This window comes from Urocampus carinirostris, chromosome 14 (genome assembly GCF_059441175.1).
Source record: "Urocampus carinirostris isolate Australia breed hairy pipefish chromosome 14, RoL_Ucar_1.0, whole genome shotgun sequence".
NCBI lineage: Eukaryota > Metazoa > Chordata > Actinopteri > Syngnathiformes > Syngnathidae > Urocampus > Urocampus carinirostris.
The window spans coordinates 16,552,459-16,578,489 of record NC_142362.1 but is presented as its reverse complement, the minus strand read 5'-3'; the positions used below and the strand labels follow the sequence as shown (position 1 = coordinate 16,578,489).

General features: G+C 39.5%; 1 protein-coding gene across 1 annotated transcript in view; it reads right to left on the bottom strand.

Moving 5' to 3' along the window:
* kcnh7b (potassium channel, voltage gated eag related subfamily H, member 7b) overlaps positions 1-4,545 on the bottom strand; it is a 70,812-nt gene extending 66,267 nt beyond the window's left edge. Inside the window, exons 1-2 of the mRNA XM_088353144.1 lie at positions 4,158-4,545; positions 2,973-3,203 (exon numbers count right to left, since the gene is read on the bottom strand). Coding sequence (XP_088209270.1) covers positions 2,973-3,203; positions 4,158-4,233 — 307 coding nt within the window. The 5' untranslated portion in view covers positions 4,234-4,545. The remainder of the gene's footprint in view (positions 1-2,972; positions 3,204-4,157) is intronic.
* Positions 4,546-26,031: the final 21,486 nt, after the last annotated feature.

Here is a 26,031-nt window from a genome sequence, read left to right as displayed (position 1 = left end):
ACAGGAAAAAAAAAGGAATTCTTAACCCATTGGCAGATACAAAGGTAAAATCATACGGCATTTGCAGAAGACATATTTTAGGAATAATATATTGTTTGGAAAAATAAATACTTGATGTGCAAAATAGTCATTTTAAGTGTATTTTTCTAGTTTCAAGATTTTTTTTCAAGTTTTTTTTAGAGTACAAGGAGGCCATTAAAGGTTAAAAATAGCAAAATTATCTACCATCTACCAGATAAGATAATTTGGGAAATATTGTCTACCAAGATTAAAACAATTCCGGAAATGAGCGAAACAATGTAACATTTGCGATGTTAGATACAGTAATTTTTCTTTTTTTCTTAGAAGAGGCACAATTTTCTCCCAGTGGGGCATTTTTTATTTAAAATGCAGTAATCATATACTCAAAATTTAAGGCTTTACCAAGTCAAGTCAAGTCAAGTCACATTTATCTGTAGAGCCCTTAATCACAAAAATGTTTCACAGGATTACAATTACACCATCGCCTGATCTTAAACCAACATGCGGGCAAGGAAAAACTCAAAACCTATTGGCAAACAATCACGCTTATTTTAGGTATATTTCTTCCTGTTTTAAGATTGTTACTTAAAACAAAACGAGAAAACAATGTTTTGTTTAAGCAGATACATGTAAAACACTGTTATTATCACATCTAGCCCAATTGGCAGAAGATGTCGTTGTTTTAAGTGTTCTCTTTTGTTTTTTTAATAAAAAAAATACTTAAAACTACTTTAAAGAAGCAAAGTTATAGTAGATGATTCTGCCTTATTTTATTTTTTTTTCTAATCTAGGTAGAAAAATATTTCTTAAATAATCAACCCTTGTGCTATAAGATGTTTTTCCTCGTTTTAAGCATGATTGTTCTCATTTGTTTTAAGAAACGGGCTGAAATATCTTAAAACAGAAAGATTATGAGCAATGTTTTTGTTCATGGGGTAAGAATGGGGTATAGTAGATCATTTTGCTAATTTTAACAAATATTTTCTACCAAGGATAGAAAACAGACAATATTAAATCACCATCTGCTACAATGTTCTTAATTTCCTTGAAAAAAAAGTTAAAATACCTTAAAACTAGAAGGATTAAGAACATTTTTTGCCAATAAGTTGGATTTAATTTTCCCGCAGTAGTCAGATGTCGGAATATTGTTTATTGACAAAAACGCATCTTCGTTTGCAGACGTTTATAGGAGGTTTGTGTGCTTTGAATTTGTATTTGTAATGTGCCTCTTTTCAACAAGACTGCGGTGACAGGTGAGTGTAAGGACAAAGGTATTGAGATGCTATCGATGTTCCTTCGGGACGTCATCGATGTTTGGGTTGGTGGGGTGAGAGTAAGCGATACGGGGCTTAATAGAGACGCTCCGCTAACAGCGGCGCTATCAGATCACTCTCGCAGGGACACCTCTTGTTACCCGTTTCGAATGCCTCTCGCCCAGTCGACCGGCAAAAGCCCTCGCCTGGGTTGCGTGATACATTTCCGTGAAAATGTATTTCCCCTTTCTGATGTTTGTGTTTTTTTGCATATGCATCACTCACAAAGGTTTCAGATCATCCCCCCAAAAATTATATCACACACAGACAACCCAAAGAAATACAAAATCAAATTTTGAAATGTCGATTCTATTTATTAAGGCAAAAGATCAAAACCTATCTGTACTTATGTGAAAAAGTAATAGCCCCATTAACAAAATACTGAGTTGGGCCACCTTTGGCAGCGATAACCGAAATCAAACATTCAGGATAATTGTTAATGAGTCTTTTGCAACATTGTGGAGGAATTATGACCCACTATTCTTTTAAAATTTTATTAAATCTGTCATATTGGAAGGTTTTCTAGGCTGGGTTGCACATTAAAGATCATGCCATAGCACCTCAATTAGATAAACCTGGAATTTGACTTGGTTTTGGATCCTGCTGTTTGATCCAGGATTGCTTGAGTTTGAGGGCACAAACTGATGGCTGGATGTTCTCCTTCAGGATCTTCTGGTAAACACCAGATTATTGTGTCAACTATAAGAAGTTGTACAGCAACACTGCCACCAACATGCTGTTGGTATCATGTTTGTTTGTCAATGCTGTGCCATTTTTACACCAGATGTAACAGGCTGCACACCTTCAAAAAGTTCAGTCCACAGAATGTGTCTCCAAAAGTCTTGAGGATAATCAGGATGCTTTTTGGCAAATGTGAGATTACTTTTTTGTGTTCCTTTGTGATAGCAGTGTATTATTTCTGGGTACCCATGGGTACCATTTTTGGGCAGCGTCTTTCTTGTCTTTCTTATAGTGGCGTTATAAACACTAACATTAAATGAGGCCAGTGAGGCATGCAGTTCTTTGGAGGTTTTTGAGGTTCGTTGTCGCACTTTTGGAGTAATCTTAGTTGGTCAACCACTCATGAAAAGGTATGCTACTGTTCTGATAGTTTTCCATTTGTGGATAATGGCTCGGAAAGCGGTTTGCTGGAGCCTTACAGCCATGGAAATGACATTGTGATCTTTTCTGGACTGACACTTTTTAATCACTTTTCTTTCCTATTTCTTCTGGAATTTCTTTGGATCGTCGCATATTAATTGCGTTCTTAAAATTTGGTAGGCTGCATCAATTTGTCTTATAGATTCAATTTAAGTTGTTTCTTGATTCAACACTGGTGGTGGTAATCAATTATGGGTGTGGGCTGTGGAATTGAACTTAGCTGTTTCAAGACTGTGGTTAGTCACTTACTTTGCGGGGCGATTTCTTTTTCACACAGGGCCAGATAGACCTAGATTTTTTTGTGTGCTTTAAATTGAACAAATATTTCAAACTGCATTTTGTATTTGCTTGGGTTGTCTCTGTGTGATATTAAATTTAGTTTGAAGATCTGAAACCTTTGTGAGTGATAAATATGAAAAAAAACAGAATTAATGAAGGGGGCAAATACTTTTTCACAACACTGTGTGTCAGACTCACCGTCTTTGCGGTAGTAGGTGATCTCCACCTTGCGCTCCTCTGTGCCACTTAGGGCCAGGGCCACTTGCCCGATAGCATCCTCGTCCGTATGCTCGCCGTGGAGGAAGTCGCAAGTGCACGGCTTCTGCATGATGTCCGGCCTGGAGAAGCCGGTCATCTCGCAGAATCCGTCGTTGCAGTATATAATGGCACAGTTTTCCACCCTGGCGTTGGCGATCACAAATTTACGGTCTGTGTGAGGGAGAGGAGGGTGAAAATATATATGAGAGCCCTGACCTTGGAGGTGCCGTATTCACAAATAACTGCTATTTAGGTGATGCTTTCACCTCCAGAGAATCAGTTTTACCATATTTGTGAATTGATTGATCAGTCAAAATATATCTCTGATCAGAACTGCATAAGTTGGATACAATGGGAATCGAAACCAGATCGCGGAATGAGGAGAGCAGCATCCTATCCACTAGGCTACCAGGGACACATTAAAAAGGCATTGGGTTTCTTGTCATTACCACACTATTTTTAGTCATGCAACCATGTTAAGATCTAATTATTGGGCCAAGCCATGAGACTATTTTTAGACAATAAACTGATACTAAAAAGTTTGGTGACCAGTGATATAGAGAATGGTATCGCTGACTTGCAAGGTCAAATGAAGCACACAAGATTATGAACGGAATAAAAAGTAACTTAATCATCCTGAAAGATATAAATGCAGTGTACAGCAGGTACTCAACGTTTGTCACTTAGAATGTTTGGTTTGAGCTAAAAAAAACAAACAAACAAGGGAAACAATAATATACATCAGTTTAAATCACTTTCTTTTCTCAGTTCTCTAACATTTGTATCTGGTACTGTGACTAAAATAAGATGAGATAAGACATTGCCTGAGTAGTTCTTAGTGGTTTGGTGATTAGGATCCATTACATCGCAGACCAATTTCGATGCTTGTTGATTAACAGCAAATAATCAATAATTGCACAAATATAATAAATCATACACCAGTATGCTGTTCCAATGTTTTTCTGAACACAAGGCGCTCCGGATTAAAGACACACATTCAAATTTCAGGCCAATTTGGGGCTTTCGGGTGCGTCTTATAGCCAGGAAAATACGATCCGTGAAAGCATCCGAAAAAGTGTCATAAATACAGAAAATATAAATCAACACTTCAAGTTATATACTTACTCTGCCCTTCAAATTTGCGGATGATAATCCCAAGAAACGTGTTTTGTGGCGCAACGTGTCCTCTTCTCACTGGCATGTTTACACGCAGGCAAAATCTCCCGGGGAGAACTTACAGATGTTGCCAGTTCACCGTGTCCTCTTCCTCCATAAGCATACTCCGCTCCAGCTTTCCCAGCTTCCGCTTCGCGCGACCTCCACCTCCCTTTGTCCTACCTTGACTTTAAATGACCTTTCCACTTCTTTTATCCCGCTCGGACGCGAGGGCAGGTAAACGCTTCCCTTCCGACAAGGAGCGCGCTCTTGCACGGCTCCGCTCGCTTTAATCGCGTTTGTCCGAGCATCTCGCGTTTAGGGAGGCGAGGTGGGGGTGCGGGGTTGGGGAGGGTGCCGGGGAGGAACGGAGAAGAAAGAGATCCCGCCGTCCGCGGCTGCAGAGTGTGGGTGCGCGTTCGAGACCGGTCGATGATGCGTCCCAGCCTGGTGACGTCTCTCCCATGGGGGGCTTAGTTGCCTCCACCTCGCCTAGACGACTCCCACCCGGGTGCAGAGGCAGGATTATCTCTGTCTCTATAGGCATCCCTGAGGAAAAAGGGGAAAAAAAATGAAATCAATGACAGAAATGAGAGTCATTGCATTTCATATTCGTTACAAGAAATATAAAACATTATCAATATAAAAGTGTTTTGTTTCAAAGGAAGATAGCTCATTTAGCTCAGGTAAGAACACCAGAGTACCCCACAGGCAGGTTCTGAAAATAGCACTCCAGTGATGGGTTAATATGATTTTCTAAGAAATTGGGTATCTAACTGGCATGCTGTTTTAGTGGTTGACTAAAGTTTATTTTTACTGTACTTCTTTAAAACCAAGATCGAGTTATAACATAGTTACAACTTAGTAATATAGATATGTTGATATTTTAGTGTCCAATAGGCTTTTTAGAAATGCCTATCAAACCTGTAGCCCTTCACAATAATAGGTAACAAAAAGTAGCTCTCAGCTTCAAAAAGGTTGGTAACCCCTGACTTACCTTGTATATATATATATATATATATATATATATATATATATATATATATATATATATATATATATATATATATATATATATATATATATATATATATATATATATATATATATATAGTTTTTTTTTTGTTATTTGACCATTTTTAGAGATTGTTTTACTAAATGGGCAAAAAGGGCTGCCAGTAAAACCAGATTACTTATTTTGGGGAAAAGAAATCATAGAAAGTTCATCCCAATTGGCAGATAATATTGCTCAATTGAATTATTATATTCTATATTTTAATCAAATGTTTTAAAAAAACTTGAAAAATAATTCCTGCCAGGGAGTTTTGCTCATTTAAGATATTAAACTTATGATTTTACCTATTTATTTTAATTAATGCTCTTGTGAAATCGGAAAAGTTATACCTGGCAGGCTTATAATTTGGCTCATTTAAAAACAAATTTCTTATTTGAGAAAACATTTTTGAAAAATAATATTCATTAAAAAAATATAAATAAGAATCGTTATTTTTCTTGTTTTATTTCTTTTTATATTTTGAAAATAATATGTATAATAACTCGTAATTATTGATTTCTATTTTACTAATTTACATGGTGTCACTAGGCGTGGTGGGGTCGAAAGGAGTGATCGGACCAGAACGGAGGCAGGAGGCAGGAAGGGAGAACTCAATTGCGCAACGATCCAAAAGTTTTATTTAACAAAATAAAAGTTGTCCAAAACTCTGGGACAAGACGAAACAAACAGTTGATTCTTCCAACTTAACTAAACTAAACAGGACAAGGCCTAACAGAACGGACAATGTTTTAAACTAAAACAGGACAAGGCATAACAGACCGGGAGTGTGTAAATGTAATGAGCCCGCACCCGCAAAGCCCAAAATCCAGCCTTAAATAGCAGACACTCGATTAGTTGAACTGCTTCAGCTGGGTCCAGGGGGCGGGGCAGACCGGTCGCCAAGGCGACCATGACACATGGATTTTTATTTTCATTTTATCCTTCGTAAAATGTGAATAAATAATATTCATAATCGTTCTAAATAATACTTTTTTACACATATATTCGAGGAAAACTATAAAGTAGAAAAATAAAAAATAGAAAGTAAAGTCATGTGACATATGGAAGGATTTATTTTACAATTTTTTCATTGTGACTAAATTTGTCATCAAAAGTCTATACCAATAGTTTAATTTTTATTTAAATAATGTATTTTCTATTTTTAAAGTGTCATGAACCATTTCTCAAATCAAAGTACTAAAATAGTTCTTAAAAAATATAGGTAAAATAGGAAATTTGCAAAATGTTAAATTTAATTATTATTTTTTTATATTGCTAGAAACACAATATATAGTAAATTAAGAAAATAATACATATAACTCAGACCTCAGTATTATTTGTTTAGTTTACTAGAAAGTTTAATATATAGTAAAATAAGAAAATAATAATTAAAATGAGCAAAATTATCTGCCAGAGGAGTAAAGGTTAAAAAAAGGACAATTTTATTCTACAAAAATATATCTATAATTACATAACTCTTACTATCAGAGATGCCAGGTATAATTTTCAATATATATTTCTTTTGTACTTCATGTAATGATTACTGATTTGGATCATATGTGCCCGCTCATTTGGCGCCAGCCGCTGCGGGCTACCTGATTGGTTCCATGTCCCCTTTTTAAGCCCAGTTCTGTCACTCTCCGGTTGTCAGTCTGTCAGCAAACCTCTGTTGTTACAAGACAAGCATTTTGACCCTGACTCCCGCCTGTCCCGTTTTTGCACCTGTTTTTTCACCCGTCCGTTACTGATCTTCCTGTTTGTCTCCGCCTTCGACCCGTATTTGATCCCGACCACGTCTGCTCCCTCGTCCCGGCTTACGACCCGTTTTTTGATCTTGACCACGTTTTTGCTCTCCAGTCCCGGCTATCGACCTGTTTTTTCCGTCCTTGACACCGCCATCTCCCGCTACGGAAGATCCACTTCCGTATTCGGATCACGATCCGATTGCATGAGCGGCTTGCTTCCCGCGTCCAGTGAGCACCAGATCGCGGGCGGCGCTGCCCTACCGGTTGACGCTACGCATTTGGGTCCTGGTTCCGTTCTGGTCGTGACATCTCAGGCCACATGTACACAGTTTCTCAGATTAATTTCATGCAAGTTGCATGGGTGCAAATATAGCACAGTAGATTCCAAACTACATATGTGGGAAAAGCAATTCTTTAATGAGCGTTCCACAGTTATCACATCAAACTTCAAATGAGGTTTATTCCCAGGTATGTGGATCATTAACTGTTTGATCTCAGCACACGCGCAGACACCGCCCTGCCTTTGATTCCGACGGTAACGTCCGAGTAAATGCACGTACAAGACTTTCCACCCGACGTAAACACATTTCAAGCACTAAACATGTTGACGTCGTTTTAAGTGGTTGATTTATGCTCTTGGTCTAAGCGTATTGTGATTCGGAATCAGTTCATTATGTTCCAAGGCCGCTTTCGCATGCAAAACTAAAGTGCGTTTAGTCGGACGTGCTGTGGATAATAAACTGAGATGCAACGATGGTTATCTTCAAATTATTATTCATTGTGGGGATAAAAAAAAAATGCCCTTCTCTCACATGATTTATTGAAGATATGATAGGATCTTGCAGCTTTATTGACGTCATGTAACGATAGTTTAGCTTGCAGTATCTTTAGTCAGGTTAGATTTTCTGAATGGATTTTGAATTATTTTATAGTTTATTTTTTATTTGGAGGCTGTATGCTGTTCTTCTTGACTTTTTGTATGACTTATTGTATTTTTTACCAAGTGAGACTGTATTTCCTTGATTTTTGTTGTTCAGTAACCATACGTAATAATTGAATTTCAATGAACCATGTATTACTGCATGTGCAATTCTCCACATCCAGGATATTATCATGCCGCAAATCACTTGTGGGACTTAATGGGTTTATAGATTGGACTTCCATACACTCCAGAATGTGTGATTTGTTTTCCTGAAACCTTTTTTAAGTTGATGCTATGGCAAGTTTACACAGAAATGTGAGAAGTTCCAATATATTGCAATCTTTTATCATAACACGAAATGGTCGTACTTTCTAAAATTGAAGCTCCTCAACTCACGTGAATATAAAAACGGTGGCAAAGCAATATTTTTGCCGTAACTGAAGCTTCTCAATGAATTAAGACATGCATTTTTGGAAATGCAGATGACAGAAACTGGTTTAAAAGCACTCAAACCTCTTAAATCATTCAATTCCTCAGAAAAATATACCCATCAAATGAGAGACACTCACTGCCTTCGACAAATATACAGTATCCACTCAATTTTCACAATTAATCTGTTTTATAAAGCACGCACATTTTCCCTGACCCGGTATATTTTCATGCCGCAAACATGCAAACTCCAGCTTATATGCTAAAAAAGCCCCATGTGTATTGGTTGATATTCTAGGTACATTTTTCTTTTAGTTTCTGCCCCCAATGCAAAAATGCAACAGTTGTATCCATCCATATATAGTGTAATGCAAAATCATGTACGAGCACAACTTGTAACCAGACGGGACACAGCAATGAGCACACTTTTGGAGCAAACAAGCACAGTTCTTCATTGATTTTGGTGACATGAATGAAATCATCCTTTATATAATGTGGAACGGTAAACGTGACCAGATTGCTCGCAAACACCATGTTTAAAGGGTTATTTGTTCATCACTACGTGTGTAAATGATTCAGAAAATAAAATTCAGGTTCCCCATTGCTTTGCGTGTAAAGGCGCTTGTAAAATGACGCAGAGATTCAGAAAAGCACATACATCAGGCAAAAGCTATACAGACGCTCCCCTACTTACGAACATTCGAGTTACGAAAAAAGGTAGATACGAACATTTTTTTGGCGATGTCAAAAAATATCAGGACATTGCTGTTAGATTTTGTATTGTGTTCCCCTTTTTCTGAGTACAGGACATTACTGTAGTGCTTCTTTCCGCCGCTACTGGCGGAAAGAAGCACTACAGTAATGGTGTGGTGCTGTGAGAGCTCACCCAGCATCCACCCCGAAGATGAAACCCGGCTTCCTGTTCCTCGTTCGTGTGTAAACATCCCATTGTTTACTGTATCTCCTGCGCGCTAAGAACTTTGACATTTTTATTCGTGAATCCATTCAATATGGTTGGTGTAAAGTGTAAAGAAGAGGCCAGACGTTTCTTTTGAAATGAAAGTGGAATAAGAAAGCCTGATCCGGTTGAGAAAATGGTTGGATTGCTTTTTTTCTGCCACTTTCTACTACAGAGGAGGAAGTCGCCTAACTCTTGAAGCTCGTCTTCCAAAAGTAAGTTAAACTTAGCTTTATTTATCTTCATAAAACATATTAATTTTTTTAAATGTATATTTTTTAGTACAAAACCATAGAGGTTACTTATACAAGCCTATAACATACTTATATAAGCCTCAACATACAAAATATAGCACTGAAGCAACTTACGAACAAATTAAACTTACAAACGATCGTCCGAAATCTCGCTTGTAAGTAGGGCGCCGTCTGTAAATAAATACAAGAAATCCATGATGCAGCAAGAAAGTGAAAGTCAAACCTTAAAATGAAGAGGGAAAACAATATTGCGCATGTGACGGTTAGTATCCTTGTATACTGATCATAGTGTATCTCCTATCAGTGTTTCAACATAATTCCCTTCTCCTTCCCCTCTTAAGCAATTGTGAATATATTCCACCTGCTGCCATGTCAATGGGAAAAACTACAGGTGGAGAAAAAAAGTGAGACAGACCCGCTCCAGACTGTCTCTCACTTCAACCTTGCATTTTTCAGAAGCTCCCCTGAGGGTGCCACATCTATATGCTGTCCCTAAGATCTGCTGTGTCGAGAGTATGGGAGGGAGAGGAATGAGTAAATTTGCCGGTCAATCTCAAGGTGCAGTTTGTGAGGGGAAAGTGGATACTTTCTGGCTGAACACAAAGGTGTGTGAACCATTACTTTTAGTTGGCCTGGAGAGGGATGGGCACCACCAGGCTGTACTTGCCCAAGACACACGACATGAAATGGTGTCCGTATATATATATATATATATATATATATATATATATATATATATATATATATATATATATATATATATATATATATATATATATATATATATTTATTATATGCCCATTCCAGTCATTCCACTGACAGTTATTTTCTGGCAGTGGGCAGGGGACACCCTGAATTCGCAGGGCACAAAGGGACAGACAACTCACTCGCACCTAGGGACAATTTGGACCAGCCAATGAGCTTGACATGCATGATTTTGAATTGTGGGAGGAAACCGGAGTGCCAGGAGGAAACCCACGCAGGCACGGGGAGAACATGCAAACTCCACATGGGGAGCCTGCGGTAGCTGGACTTGAACCCTTGAACCTCCGCACCGTGGGGCTGCGCGCTAACAACCCAGCCGCCATGCCGCCCCCATTATTAATCTTCAATGCACCTTTGAGTCAAAAAGGATCCATATTAGGTCACAACAAAACCAATCTACTATGTATTTGATCCAACTTTCTGAGATGTAACTGTATTTACAAAAATATCCAATTTTATGGGTTGTTCCAAACAAAATTACCTAATTGTTAAAAACAAACAAAACAATATTGGTGTGCCTAAATTGTTTTTTTTTAATGTTTTAAATTTGACAATATTATGATCTAATTTTAGGGGACCATTTTTTTAATTTAAAACTTTTGTATGATATGATTTTTATCTAAGATTATTAAATAAATGACGCTTTTTGAGCTCAATAAGATTTGATTTGACCACATTTTTAGGATTTCTTTTTAAATATTCAAATTTTGTGGACTTTAGAACAAAACAACCCTCCTAAATAAAAACCTTAAGAGTGGTTGTTCCAAATTAAATGTTTCATGTTTGTGAAAGGGTTGTTTTGTTCACTGTGACTCCATTTCTTTTAGTGTTTTATTAAAAAAGAAAGTTTTTGGACGGTTTTAATCACATTTCACTACATTTTTAAGACTTTGGTGGGGTTCAATAAAAAATAACAATTTTTTGTTGGATTTAAACGAGATAACCTTTTGTTTTCTTAATATGTACAAAGTCAACCTCCTTTTTAATTTTTGGGTGCGCAACTAGACCTTCCTTACTCAAAACAACTCAAGAAGCAAGGTTTAAATGACCTCAGGTAGAGGATCAGTTCACTTTCCATCCAAATTGGGTTATTTTGGACTCAACCGCTTTCAGCCTGTGTGATCACATTTGATTTTATTGAGCATTCCGCTCAGCATTCCCACGCAAGTGCAATAAAAGCACTTTGTCTCAAGCTAATCATATCCGCGACATAATGCATCACCCTCTCATGGATTTTGTCTGCCACCTGATCCACTTGGGTATTATCATAATTCAGTCAGGAATGAATTTTAGAATACATCATGTCAAAATGATGCATTTTTTCATTTATAAACGGTGTTGTCTCCAGGACGCTTGTGTTTTGTGGTTTGTTGTTGCATGGTTTATACATCAATATATGCGGTTTGATTGAGAATAGAGCTCAGTTTTGCTTTTTGGGGCGTTTTTTGTGAAAGTACACTCAAGTGAAACATGCTCATGTATATTTATGAATATCTTCACATCAATAATTGCAACTAAGTGAGTGTTTTTGTGTCGTTAATCAGGTTAAACATAAAGGTTGAGGTGTTTTTTATTACATGTTGTCCTCCAGCGGTGTAAAATATCACATGCAAGCTACAAAAATGAAATATATTTCAACCTTGTAATGCAGTGAATCCCAAGAGAGCCCACTAGTGGTGTATTTGAAAAACATTTTTGCAGTACTGTTTTGTGCAGCATGTGATGTAACTCTGCTCTGGGGCAAGTTAGACCCGATGTTGGTAATTTTACAGAAACGAACAGGAAACTTACAAAACTATCAAAGCAGCCTTTTTCAATTCTCTTCAATAGTGCCCACCAAAAGTTCCGTATCCCAGTGCAATAATTTGGTGAGGATACCAGCCTTTATTTAAGATATCAGTACTCGCAAGGGTAGTAGATACCAATGTTAACTGCCTCCTAGTGGCCATTCAACAATGATAGTCTGTATTTGAAGGAATAGTACAGTGGGGGAAAAACGTATTTAGACAAACACCAATTTTCCAAGTTCTCCTTCTTGAAATTATTAGAAAGGGCCTGTAATAGTCAACATGGGTAAACCTCAACCATGACAGACAGAATGTAGGGGATCAAGGAAAATCACATTTTTTCATCTTTAAAGAATTTATCTACAAATTAGAGTGGAAAATAAATATTTGGTCACCTAGAAACAAGAACAATTTCTAGCTTTCAAAAAAGGTCTAACTTCTAACATGGTTTAACCGGATTTTTCAAGGCTCCTCATTACCTGTATTAATGGCACCTGTTATAACTCATGATCGGTATAAAAGACACATGTCCACAACCTCAGTCAGACACACTCCAAACTCTACTATGGTCAAGACCAAAGAGCTGTCGAAGGACACTAGAGACAAAATTGTAGACCTGCACCAGGCTAAAAAGACTGAATCTACAATAAGTAAAATGCTTAGTGTAAAGATATCAACTGTGGGAGGACTTGAGACGTATAAAACCACTAATAATATCTCTCGATCTGGAGTTGCATGCAAGATATCACCCTGTGGCATCAAAGAGAAATCAAAGAGAGTGAGCACAAATGCCAGAACCACACAGGGGGACCTTGTGAATGACTTACAGAGCTGGTACTATCAGTAACACAATGCGCCACCAGGGACTCAAATCCTGCACTGCCAGTACACGTCCAGGGTCGTCTGTGGTTTACTAGAGAGTATTTGGATGATTCAGAAGAGGACTGGGAGAATGTGTTATGGTCAGATGAAACCAAAATGTAACCTTTTGATAGAAAGACATATTTTTGTGTTTTTAAGAAAAGAAATACTGAATTGCATCCAAAGAACACCATACCCACCGTGAAGCATAGGGGTGGAAACATCATGCTTTGTGGCTGTTTTCTGCAAAGGGACCAGGACAACTTATCTGTGAAAAGGAAAGAATAAATGTGGCCATGTATCGAACTATTTTGATTGAAATCTTCTTCCATCAGAAAGGACATTGAAAATAAGAAGTGACGGGGTCTTTCATCGTGACAATGATCCCCAAGACACAGCCAGGGCAACAAAGGACCTGGATTAGCCTGGAGAGACTCCAGATCTCAACCCCATAGAAAATCTGAGAAAGAGGGAGAGATTATTTCAGTTTGGGACAAAATTTCAAAGTCCATATTCTCCAAACTATTCAAAGATTGGGACTTTAGGAGAATTTAACAGAAACGTTAATAAGTTAAGGAAACATATTTGGTGGGTTTTAAAGGTATTTCAGTATAAATAGTTTTTTTTTTTTACTAGTAGGATCACAATATGGTATTGTTACAGATGCAGTTAAAATTTAAATTTAATTAATGATAAACATTTTATAACACCCCGCATACTATCTGCTGTGGAACACATAACTGTAATATCTTGTCTATGTATAGAACAATTTATGTTGATATATTATTTCCTAATTCTTACTTCATGTTGTTGCTTATGTCAAAGCAGTATTTTCTAAGGCACCCACACCTCAGGCCTGTCCTCAAACACTTCCATGTAAATATTGCCTATCCATCCTAATTTTCCTTTTTTCCCCTCTTAAGTCTGTTATAACGTTTATCCTGGAGTGCCACTTCAAATGCAGTTGTAAACAATGCACACTACATTGTAATCAATGACAATAAAGGAACATCTATCTTAATCTATTCTATTGATTCAAGCAGCTTGGTAGAGACACACACATGGAGCCTAGCTAGTACTGACACATAAATGCTGATCTGCCAAGTTTATTATAATCATTGAAGACTCTAAACTGGACTTGGACCATCTGGAGTTCAAACTTTTAAGCCGAATAAGCCTTTTTACTCAGTATAAATTAAATCAGGACACCGTTTTTTTCCGACCATAAAAATGTGAAGTCCAACTGTTACTTGAGCTATAATGACCTACGTGAGAAATCTCCTTGTTGTGTTTCTCACATGTGGTAAGGCTACTGATTCAGGCTGGCAGATTCGCTGACTGGTCAAAAGAAGCGTGGCACTGTGAGAGCGCGTGGCTGATATTTAGTGAGAGCAACGGAGATGCAAAGCTCCCCATGGAGAGTTTGTGTCCGGGGGGAAACGCATCCTGTCCGCTGAGTCCGGCATGGTCGCTTGTTTCACTGATGTCCCTTCCAATACGTGCGAACCTCATGCATTGTTTTTGTCTGCCGGAGCGTTTTAAAAAGTCTTGTAGCCTGAGAAACAAAAGTGTAGACCTGCATCAAAGTGGAATATGTAATAGGCGATCGACAGTGGGGGTATTGATTGAGAATGGAAGATATACAAGACCGTGATCCGGGGTTTCAAGCAAGAGCTCACCCTGCGGGGTCAAAATGATCACAAAAACTACATAGGCGTAGTAAATGACCCACAGAGAGCAGGGATCAAAGTAAAAAAGGCCGCTATGAAGAACACTATGAGTTAATCCTGCAGTGCTAGATTTGTCCCTCTGCTTAAACCAGTACCCTTCAGAAATTTTCTAGAACCTGAAAAAAAGACTGAGAAAATGTCAAATGGTAACATGAAATAAAAACAGACGTTTTGGGTACAAACAACATCTCGTGAATGGAGTCCATACACCATATACCTACTCAGATTTTATTCCGTGGTTTGCAATAATTTGTGGTCTGTGCAGCCCTTTGATACTCCTTGTGATTAAGGGCTATACAAATAAACATGACTTGACATTACTTAAGATGACGTGTATATGCAAGGAACAGTGGGACTGGGATCAGAAGCCCGAGCCATATTTTTGGAGCAATCCGAAAAATCTACTATTACTATGCCTGGAGACAAATGAATATCATCATATAATTGGCGATTGTGAGTATTCCGATTACAACGACTAAGCAAAAGCAATGTCATTACGCAAATAGAGGTCATTGCTACATTTAACTTAAGATGAATAAAAAAATGATTTAATAAATGATGATTTAATTCATGTAATTTATCAAATTCAACGACTTACCCTACTTGTTTCCTCCGTGCTCCAGATTTGAGCTCATTGCAGAGTCCCGCAAGTTATTACGCAGCTTGCCATAAGCATAGACTTAAATTATATTTGGATGGATATTAGGTCTTCAACAATGAATCGATAAAATCGATTTAAAAGATTGGCAATTATTTTCTTCATCGATTTATTGTGTCGTGCCGCTAAGAACGTTAGATCAATGCAAAAGGGATATTGAGGGTTATGGTACCATTTTGGTCCAGCCGAGGCCGGCCCAATACCGATCTTATACAAACAAGTATCTTACTTTTCTTTTTAAATCTGTTTTTCTTTACATTGCATCATTACAAACACAATTGGCATGAAAGAGCCAAACACTACAAAGTTACCGATGTTCAAGTGAACAGAAAGTGCCCTGTTTAGGGGGAATAAAATCTAAAAAGAAATAAATAAAGTAAAAAGAAAAATAATGATGATTTAACTCAACACAATGGGCAGATTCTTATGCATAATATGTATCAATTGCACATAAGGAATGTTTAATATGTTCAAACAATTTTTTGACAACATTTTGAAAAGTGGGTTAACATATTTGATATTCCATCCATCCATCCATTATCTGCACTGCTTATCCTCAGTAGCGTCGCGTGGGTGCTGGAGCCCATCCCAGCTAACAGTGGGCAGGGGACACCCTGAACTGGTTGTCAGCTAGTCGCAGGGGACACAGGGACAGACAATTTGTTTGCTCATTCACACCTTACATGCATGTTTTTGGAATGTGGGAGGAAACCAGAGTGCCCGGAGGAAACCCACGCAAGCACAGGGAGAACATGCAAACTCCACACATGTGGTTCGATCTCATGACCTCAGAACTATGCCACCGTGCTGCCCATATTTGATATTTTTGGTGGATAAAAGGATTTGCTATACATAAAATGAAATTATTTGCTCTTTCTTTATTTTTGGGCTGCAACTAACAATTATTTTAATAAATCGATTAATAATCTGATGCTTAATCTTATCATCATAGTGTGAAAGGTGATTTTATATAAAGCACAATTAAACACTGTTCAAGATGATTCAACTGCAATCAAAAGTGTTCCACACACACACGCGCGCGCAGTCATCAATCAACTAAAAAAGCGAACGCTAAAATCAGCTAGTTACCAGAGACAAAAGTTGCATTTACACTCTAAAAATGCGTATAACAAATAAATGAAAACAAATAATGTAGTGAGTTACCATTCTACTAAGCTCCCTTCATCCTTGTCGGTGATTCCATGATTTGGTTATGATTGCTGTCTCACCATCTTGGTGCCCCGTGCCACAAACCTGGCAAGTGACACATTTTTTTGTTTTGTGAAGTGTGGAGTTCTCCCACACTTCTGCGGACTTCGGTCAAACTATTTTCACCGTGTCCGTCATGTTTCACGAGTTGAATTGACCGTAGACTTTAAAAATAGCGCCTCAGTTCTCACTCCACCTCGCACTGTTGTGCTCGCCAACTCGCGTTGCGTGTGACGTCACTGGTTCGCACGAGAAAACAAATCGATGAAGTAATTCATTGCCGACGCTTTAAATCAACAATTTTAATCGTTTTTATCGATTCATTGTTGCAGCCCTATTTTGTTTATTGTGAAGCTACTTAATAAACACTTGGACTTCTAAATTATTTCTAATTTATGCACAAGTTAAATATGTGGAAAATTATAATAAAACAAGAAAAATGGGTACAAGGAAAAATCTGTGTTTTTTTTTTTTTGAAGTGTTGTCGATTTGCACAATAATTAATTGAAAATCTAAAACCAAATAGGTGCAGGACTCGGTCAGTAAAAACATAATTCTTATAATAAACTTTTCAAGGGACTGGCAAATAACTAATAAAATAAACCAAGCCTAGGCTCATTAGTAGCAGGAGAATGGCAAACAAAACGAAAAGGTGCATTTTGTGAAGTTCATTCAGAGTCCAACTGTAAAGAATCTCAGGTTCGATTCTCGGCTCCTTCGTGTTATATGTTGAAGTGTCCTTGGACAAGACACTGAATCCCTAATGCCGCCGATAGCAGTGAGTTGCTTTGCATGGCTGACGCTGCTATCGGTTAGTGTGTAAAATCGAAAAGTGTGAAGCACATTGTAAAGTGCTTTGGGAGGTTTCCATTGACTTGAAAAGCCCTATATAAATGCCGACCATGTACATTTAATTTATGTACATTTCTTATTGATTTATATTGGAGAAGATTCTCTGTTTTTGTGCACTATTTTCTATATGTCCAAAACGTCAATATTTGAAATAAGGAGCATGGTAAAAATGTGGTTTTAAAAATTTCGATTCATCGATTAATCAAAAAAACAATCGACCTATTAAAATAATCATTAGTTGCAGCCCTTTGGCTACATCTATAGCATTTACTTTATATAAATTGATACACTTGTGGCATTTTATCCTTGTGAGCAGAAAATAAAACGGAAATGTCCGGGAGAAAACCAGAACACATGAGGTTTTTTTAGATGAATTTGCAAGGTTCATTCTTCACTGTACTACAAATCCCACAGTGACTTTCTGCAAAAAAATATCCTCAATGTGGAAAACTGTGCAATTGGACTAGGACCTTAATCAAAAATCTAAGTGCTTTTGCATAGTTTAATATGATCGGAATACTGGCAATGGTCTGTGTATGTTTGGATTATTGGTTGCAAGAAAACGTACCCTGAGAAAAATGGGAGGGAGGTTTTGGAGTACATCATGTTTTGGGGCTGATTTTCTGGAAAAAAAAAAAAAAAAAAAAAAAAAAAAAAAAAAAAAAAACATGACAACCTATTAGATAAAACCATGTATACAGAGAGAAAACATTCCATCAGCAAGGGATGAAATCTGTTGGTGAAGCGAACTCAAATGCGGAGATGACGGAGTTGAAAAACAAGGTTTTAATGGAAAACAGAGGTAACAAAAGACGCTCTGTAACGGGAGGGAAAAATGACCAACAGAAAAAACATGTTAAAAAAAACTCATGGCTGACGGAGTCAATCATCCAAGGTGAAAACACAGTCCGAAAAACTGGCAGGCAAAATTTACGAGGACAAGGTGAGGCTGGCCGCTGGCAAACTCAAGGGAAACAGTTTGCAAGCACCGGTCCAAAACAAAAAAAAAACAGTCTGACAACCTCTGCTGTCAAAGTCTGTCTTTATTGACTTAGTGCAGGTGTGGAGAGTGATTATGAGCAGGTGGGCGCTCTCCAGCCACTTTCCCCCGGTCGGCACCCTCTAGAGATGAAATAGTGTGCCAGATACTGACAGGAACATAGCTGGGTCTTTCAGCTAGCCCAAACAAACTACCCAAATGATTGGCTTTATGAAAAGCACTTCAAGGTCCTTTATTGGCCTACCCAGTCTCCTGTTTTCAACCCCAGAAAAGATCTTTGGAGGGTGCTGTAAAGCAGACACTAAAAAACATTAATTCGTTGTTTAATTAACACCTCACGGTTTGGGAGCCACACCAGAAACTCAACTATTTGTATACAAGCAATTAAAAAGGCAATTTTCCATGTTATTTCCTCGGTAATGCCCCATGTGCTTTGGTGGCGTTTAAAACCCCATATGCTCGACCATGTCACGTTTACAGCGAGCTTTAAGTACTATTTCTGAAATGTAAGGTCAAAATAATCCGTCCCTATTTAGTGAGAGATTCATTCTACCTGGGAATGAAATCTGTGCAAGCCTTGAACATGTAGACATTGACATCAATGTTAGGAGAACATTTACCCGATTATTATTCAGCCTTCAAAGCAAAACGGACGGATGAATAAAAAAAGATGCAAGGCAATCTGCAGTCTTTTGTCTCCAGCAGTGAGCCCCACAATGATGACAGCATCTCATATTCTTTCCGTCCATTAGTAGTAATTACTGCGTTGCGCCGTCTTATTTTTCGAGTCCTTGTAAAAGGCCTGGTGCTTCAGGGGAGTAACCTCACATTTTTTAGGATTGATGTGAAGGGAAGATTGCATTGCACTCTGCATAATGTTGCACTTTCAAACCCTAATGGGGTATTTGTATTGCTTCATGGAAATTACAGTGGTAGCTCAACATTTAAAAGCCCAATGAGGATTTGGAAAATCTACAGTGCTGAGAAGAAAGGGAAAGCCTTATACCCAATGTTTTGTTTTTTTACTATTGAGTAATTAAAAATATGTTTCATACGTATTCCTGTGTTTATTTATATTTTTATATTATTATTTATACAACAGTAAGAAGAAGGTCTAGGGTAGCAGGAGGGCGCTACATAGACCTACTGCATTTGTTACAATAATTACGATTAGTGTCACTTATGCCCTGCCATAGGTGACTTTAGATTTCCAAGATCAATTTAAGCTAGGCTGCTATAGACTGCTAAAGACATCAAATATATTTTTAAGATAGGCTGCCATAGACGGCAATACAGTGAGACCTCGGTTATCCCGGTTAATGGGGACCAAAACCACCCGCGATAAGTGAAAATCTGCGAAGAAGCGACGACCCTTCAAAAAGGAAAAAAAAAAAAATCTCATCTCATCTCATTATCTGCACCGCTTATCCTTATTAGGGTCGCGGGGGGGCTGGAGCCCATCCCAGCCATCTCCAGGCAGTGGGCAGGGGACACCCTGAACTGGTTGGCAGCCAATCGCAGCTGCAAATAACATTAGTTCTCGCAGCTAGCTGCGTTCTTCATTGACGCACGAGCCGAGTGATCCACCGCTAAGAGTCGTACAGCTGGGCGATTTTACGTCCGCCCGGGACGATCGGAGACAAATTCACGACAGCGTTTATACTTGCGCCGCACCGAGGGTACCGTTCGGTCGCTCCCGCGAGCGAGCCCCTCACCTGCGGTGCGGGTACTTTCGGGCGTGATATGCACGACACCGCGACAAGCCGAGCGGGTCGGGCGCTTGGCGTGGAAGCCACTGTTAGCGGCCCACGCGCGCGCTACACGGGGGAAAGGGGGTAGCTGGGGGGACCTGTGGGGTTAGGGGGGGTGGTGAAGCCGGAGCCGCACGGAAACCGCGCGCCGGGAAACGAGAACGGCGCGCCGTGCTAGGGTCGTCGGCCGAGAGGGATTCCCCAGTTACGGGGGTCCAGCGCACGTCCGCCGCCTTTCGCCTGCCGCCTTTCGCCCGCCGCCTTTCGCCCGCCGCCTTTCGCCCGCCGCCTTTCGCCCGTCGCCTTTCGCCCGCCGCGCGCGGACGTCCGCCTGCCGTCGCGCCGCGCTACTGGGGTCGTCGGACAAGCGGGCTCCCCTTAGTTACGGGGGTAGCCCGATCACGCCCGCCGCCTTTTCTCGCGTCGCGCCGCGTCCGCCGAACTCGCTCCGTCGCGCGGCCCGGGAGTGACCCCCGCCGCATATATTTAAGACTCTTGAAAACTGCATTTAAGACATTTTAATGCCAATTAAGACCTTAGTCTTAGAATAGTGAATCATTTTCAAGGATCTGCGGGAACCCTTATCATAGCTACGCTGCTATATCAACAATTTAGCTAGGCTGCCAGCTAGAGATGTCAAAGAAACATTAGAGCTTGACTGTCATAGATAGCAAATATCTATTAAAGCAAGGCTCTCATAGACGCCAAATATTTAGCTATGCTGCCATAGATTGCTAAAGACGTCAGAGATCCACTTAAGCTAGGCTGTTGGAGACTGCTAGATATGCATACCTGTCAACCTGTACGTTTTTGTGATACAAAGTATGTTTATTATGCATTTTAAGATGTGTACGACGGGTACAAGAAAATCTTTCCGGAAAAACACAAATTTGTCAATTATGGGTACCATCCGGTAAACACCGACTATGACGAAACGGCAAATCAATCAAGTCAAACGAGTTCGCCGCTGTTCTCTATCTCGGTATTGTTTTTTTTTTTGGTTGCAAACAAAGCGAGCGGTTTGATGCTACTGTGCGCATGCATCTGCCGCCTCGGATTTCATGTGGTAGTTATGTGGTGAAAGGAAGTCCGTCTCTTTTTAGAGAACCGGCTTTTTTGGCTCAACTCATTAAAGAGAGCCGGCTCTCAAACGGCTAACTTGCTTTGATGCATTATATCACGATTTATTATTGTTGTATAAAGAAGTTAAGAAAAAAGGAAGTATAAAAGGAGAATTTGAAAAAGACAGGTGTGTGGTTATCCCTTTAATCAGTATATTACCAACAATAATTTAATGCAGAAAATGAATTCATAATTTGAATAAGAAAATGTATTATTCTACGTAATTATATTTGCATGTATTTGTATTTTTTCCTTCTACAGTGGACGTCCAAGCTACTTAATTTTTCATTTTGTTTTTATAATAAACCTCATTCATGTCGAGCAACTCAGTATCTCACAACAAAATGTTAATTAACAATATATATGATATAACGAAACACATGTACAATAGAACATGTTAAACTAAAAAAATAAACACGTTTGAAAAAAAATATGGTGTAAGATTATTTTGTATTTTGTAAGGGAAAATACAACATTTTGTAAGGGCATGGAGCCGTGGAGGTTGACAGGTATGGATACGTCAAAGATCAATTTTAGCCAAGCTTCCATAGAAGGCTATAAAGTAGACGTTAAACACTTTGTAAGGCTGCCGTAGAATGCCGGAGATGTGAAAGATCAATTATAGCTAGGCTGCCAGCAACAGATGTTAAAGATCCCCTTTAGCTAGACTGCCTGATCGGTTATTTACATTAAAGACCCATTCTAGCTTGTCACGAGGCGTGGTGGCGTGGAAGGTGACCGGACCAGAACGGAGGCAGGAGGCATGAAGGGAGAACTCAAATGCGTTGACGATCCATAAGTTTTATTTAATAAAATAAAAGTCGCCCAATACTCCGGGGCAAAACAGAACAATACAGAGTTCCTCCGGCACGAGAGTCGGGCAGGCAGGCATGAGAGTCGAACAGGCAGGCGTCAATTCTTCCCGGGACCCCATTCGAGGCACAGCAAGGGCCACGACGGGCGGGGCCGTGGTTCGAACGGGCAGGGAAGGCCAACTCAGTAGGCGCCTGCCGAACTGCGCTCTCCAGCTCTCCCCAAGTCGCGCTGGGATCGTTCGCTGAGTTCTATTTGTTGGCTGGTTCATTACTCATTATACACAATCCCGGTCTGTTATGCTTGTCCTGTTTTAGTCTGTTATGCCTTGTCATGTCTTAGTCTGTTATGCTTTGTCCTGTTGAGTTCGTGCCGGAGGAACTCTGTATTGTTCTGTTTTGCCCCGGAGTATTGGGCGACTTTTATTTTATTAAATAAAACTTATGGATCGTCAACGCATTTGAGTTCTCCCTTCATGCCTCCTGCCTCCGTTCTGGTCCGGTCTTCCCTTCCACGCCACCACGCCTCGTGACATAGCTAGGCCACCGGTTAACGTGTTAATATTGTTTTCTGGATTTCCATTTGGGTGAAGGAACTGTAACAACTGAACCAATACTAAATTATTTTTCTATTTAATTGACTATTCTCAAATAATGATGTATGTTTTCTTTTATGAATTTTGGAAAATTAGCCAATAAAGTAACTCTCTGAAAACTGTAATGGAGTCTTTGTGAAATTACAGTGATTTGAGGACCTTCTTTTAAAGCAGCGGTTTGGTTGCACTCTTATGAAATAAAAGAGCTATATTTTGATTCGTTGTGTTTTTGGCACTGTCTTTTGACAAAAAAAGTATTTATTTGGTGCCATCTTGTATCATTTCTGTGTCAAAAAGATGTGTATAAATGTATAAAGCTTCATTTTGACAAAGTAGTGCTCTTGAGTGACTAGGAAGAGAGTTGGAGAGATTTAGTAGCATTATATTCAATAGGGAGAATAATGTGTTTCATCCTAAACATAGTGATTTGATTCATTAGATTGACATGAATGAACAACGGCATTTAAAATTCAAGATTCTATAGTACTTGAATGAATCATTCTACCCTGAAAATCAGGCTTATCGTGTATTTGTTTTGCTATTCATTCACTCAGTCATTCATTCATGGCGCATAATCCACGGGGATCTAGAGCAATTTGAAAAACAGCAGCAGCAGCCAGCAGCGGCAAAACACAGCGCGAGGTCTAATCCGGGTCTCACGACAGTCCCCGGCTCTGTCTGTCATTCTCTGTCTTACGGTACTTCAGCTTGGGCGCTCCGTGCCCGTCAATGCACGTGGGGCTTACTTATTGTCCATTACAGGGCCGTCTCTGCGAATAATCCAGCAACGTGAAACGGACTAAAGTGCTATTGCTGCTTTTGCTGTTTCTGCTGCTGCTGCTGCTGCTGCTGCTGCTGCGCTTTACCCCATATGCCACTGTACACGTTTTTCTACCATCTGCCCTCAGTGAGAAAAATAGAGCGCAAAAAAAAGGGGCCATCCAGCACTTTTGGCTTAGTGACTTAACTATATCATTTAATCTGCAGGAGAGGTCAGTGCTTTGTCCCAACTGAAAACAGCACAATAGTCGTGCAAAATGTCTGGAAAGGGTGACTTGAAATTACATAAGACGACCGGCACGTGCATCATTAGGCAAACAACACAACAAGCAGGCTGGACATCCAGAGCTTGTACAGTGTCTGATAGAAATATTTTCATTCATTTATTTATTTGCATCAAAAATTGGTGACCAGTTTTTTACAGGGTTCGTATGGCTTTTTTCTGGCCAAATGCAAGCACTTTTTACGGACCAGTTTTTCAAATACTCCAGTACCAATGAAAGCTCTTTCAGGCTGAATAATGTATTTTGCAGAGCCACAAATCTATCTGAAAATTACATATGGAATTTTCGATCTAGCGTGTGCATTTATCAGGACATAGAATTTTTAGATCTGGAGTAAATCACGAATAGATTTGTTTATGAGACAAATATATCCCTATCTACTGTTGTTGTTGGGTAAAAATGACAGTACTATGTAGCTTGCATTTTCAGTTCTTCCCGTTATAAATGTACCAGTGGGCAACGCTACATTAATTATACGTATGGCCCCTAATAGATGTCCATAATTGATCATAAATCCTTGCACCAATACACATTTAATAGTGCCCTGTTTAGGGATAGCATGCACACGTCCTCTTGGACATGACCCGTAGGGAGCGGTGACGCTTCACAGGACAATGCCGTACAGACTAATGCCTGCTGCCGTTAATTGCAAAGGAAGAAGAAATGCATTGCCAAAGCGAAGCCAATCCACCAGAGAACAGTGTCGGCATCATTTATAAACAGACTTGTTAAGAGAAATGGCAACAACTTCAAGCTTTTACGAGCATTTTACCTAAAATTCAAGCGCTTTTCACAAACTGTAAACACAACATTAAAATTCAATCCTTTTCAGGTATTTTTTAAGCACTCTTATGAACACTGTTTACATCCATTTTTAAAAATCTTTGTTAAGAGTTATAAATTAATCATTATTCAGCATGCCTCAGAATAACTGAAATTATATTTTGTCAGGAGGACCAGAACAGAGCAGGAGACCCCAAAGCGTTCGTACAATTCTTTTATTTTGGGGAAGTGTAAAGGGTTAGCGGGAGACGCGATGACCGTCGAACGTCAGCAGCAACACCGTGAAGACAACTTCGGAAGACGTAGCCAATCGTAGCGTGGGACGGAAGCAGGTCGAGTTTACCGGGACTGGAGAGAAGATCGTAGCGTGGGACGGAAGCAGGTCGGATCGGAGGCAGGCAGAATCAGGTAAACAAGTCAAGAAGGCACTGGTAAATCAGGAGAGTCAAACGGGGTACAGAAGTAATCCTCAGACGCAGAGGTCTCGGCGTAGCGTGCTTAAAAAGGGAACATAAACCAATCAGGAAGTGCGCCAGATGATTAACCCAGGTGGCTCCACTTGGGTAATCATGACAGAACCCCCCCCTCAAGGGACGGCTCCAGAAGTCCCCCAGGAAAATAATAAACCCAAGACACGTCACAGGGAAACACAGGTAAATCAGGAGAGTCAAACGGGGTACAAAAGTAATCCTCAGACGCAGAGGTCTCGGACAGGCAGGCCGGAGAGTCGAACAGGCAGGCCGGAGAGACGAACAGGCAGGCCGGAGAGTCGAACAGGCAGGCCGGAGAGTCGAACAGGCAGGCCGGAGAGTCGAACAGGCAGGCATGGGAGTCATTGCGCATTCATAAGGCCAAAGGTGCCCTGTCAGTGTTGGGCACCGATGAAGTGGCTTGATGGGTCATTACTTTGGAGAGATAGGACCAGTCCCGACCCAACAGATCCCACTCGAGCCATAACTGACTCACTTGCTTAGCCAATTTCGCCACGTCAGAAATGACTTGCCGAACTGCACATTCTAAAGGGGAATTGGGCTGCTGGTTCTGGCTTTCATAGTCGTCAGGGGGCAGATGTACAGAAGTAATCCTCAGACGCAGAGGTATCGGCGTAGCGTGCTTAAAAACGGAACATAAACCAATCAGGAAGCGCGCCAGATGATTAACGCAGGTGGCTCCACTTAGGTAATCATGACAATATTTACTACTTATAATCATGTAATTTACGCTATACAACTTCTTTAATGCCAAGCCAGTCAAAATGGATGTCTATTACCAAAAGTGGTATGAAATGTGTTGAATATGATGCAAGTATTTACAACTTTGGTGGAATATTATTTAATACAATTAATCTTTTTTCAAAAAAATAAAATAAAATGAACTACCAACTATATACACATTTTAAGTTATTATTACTATTATTATATTTAAAATACATCAACGTGGCCTTTGCATCAATCAATGTTTTTCTATTGTTTTAAGTTAAAAAAAACAAACA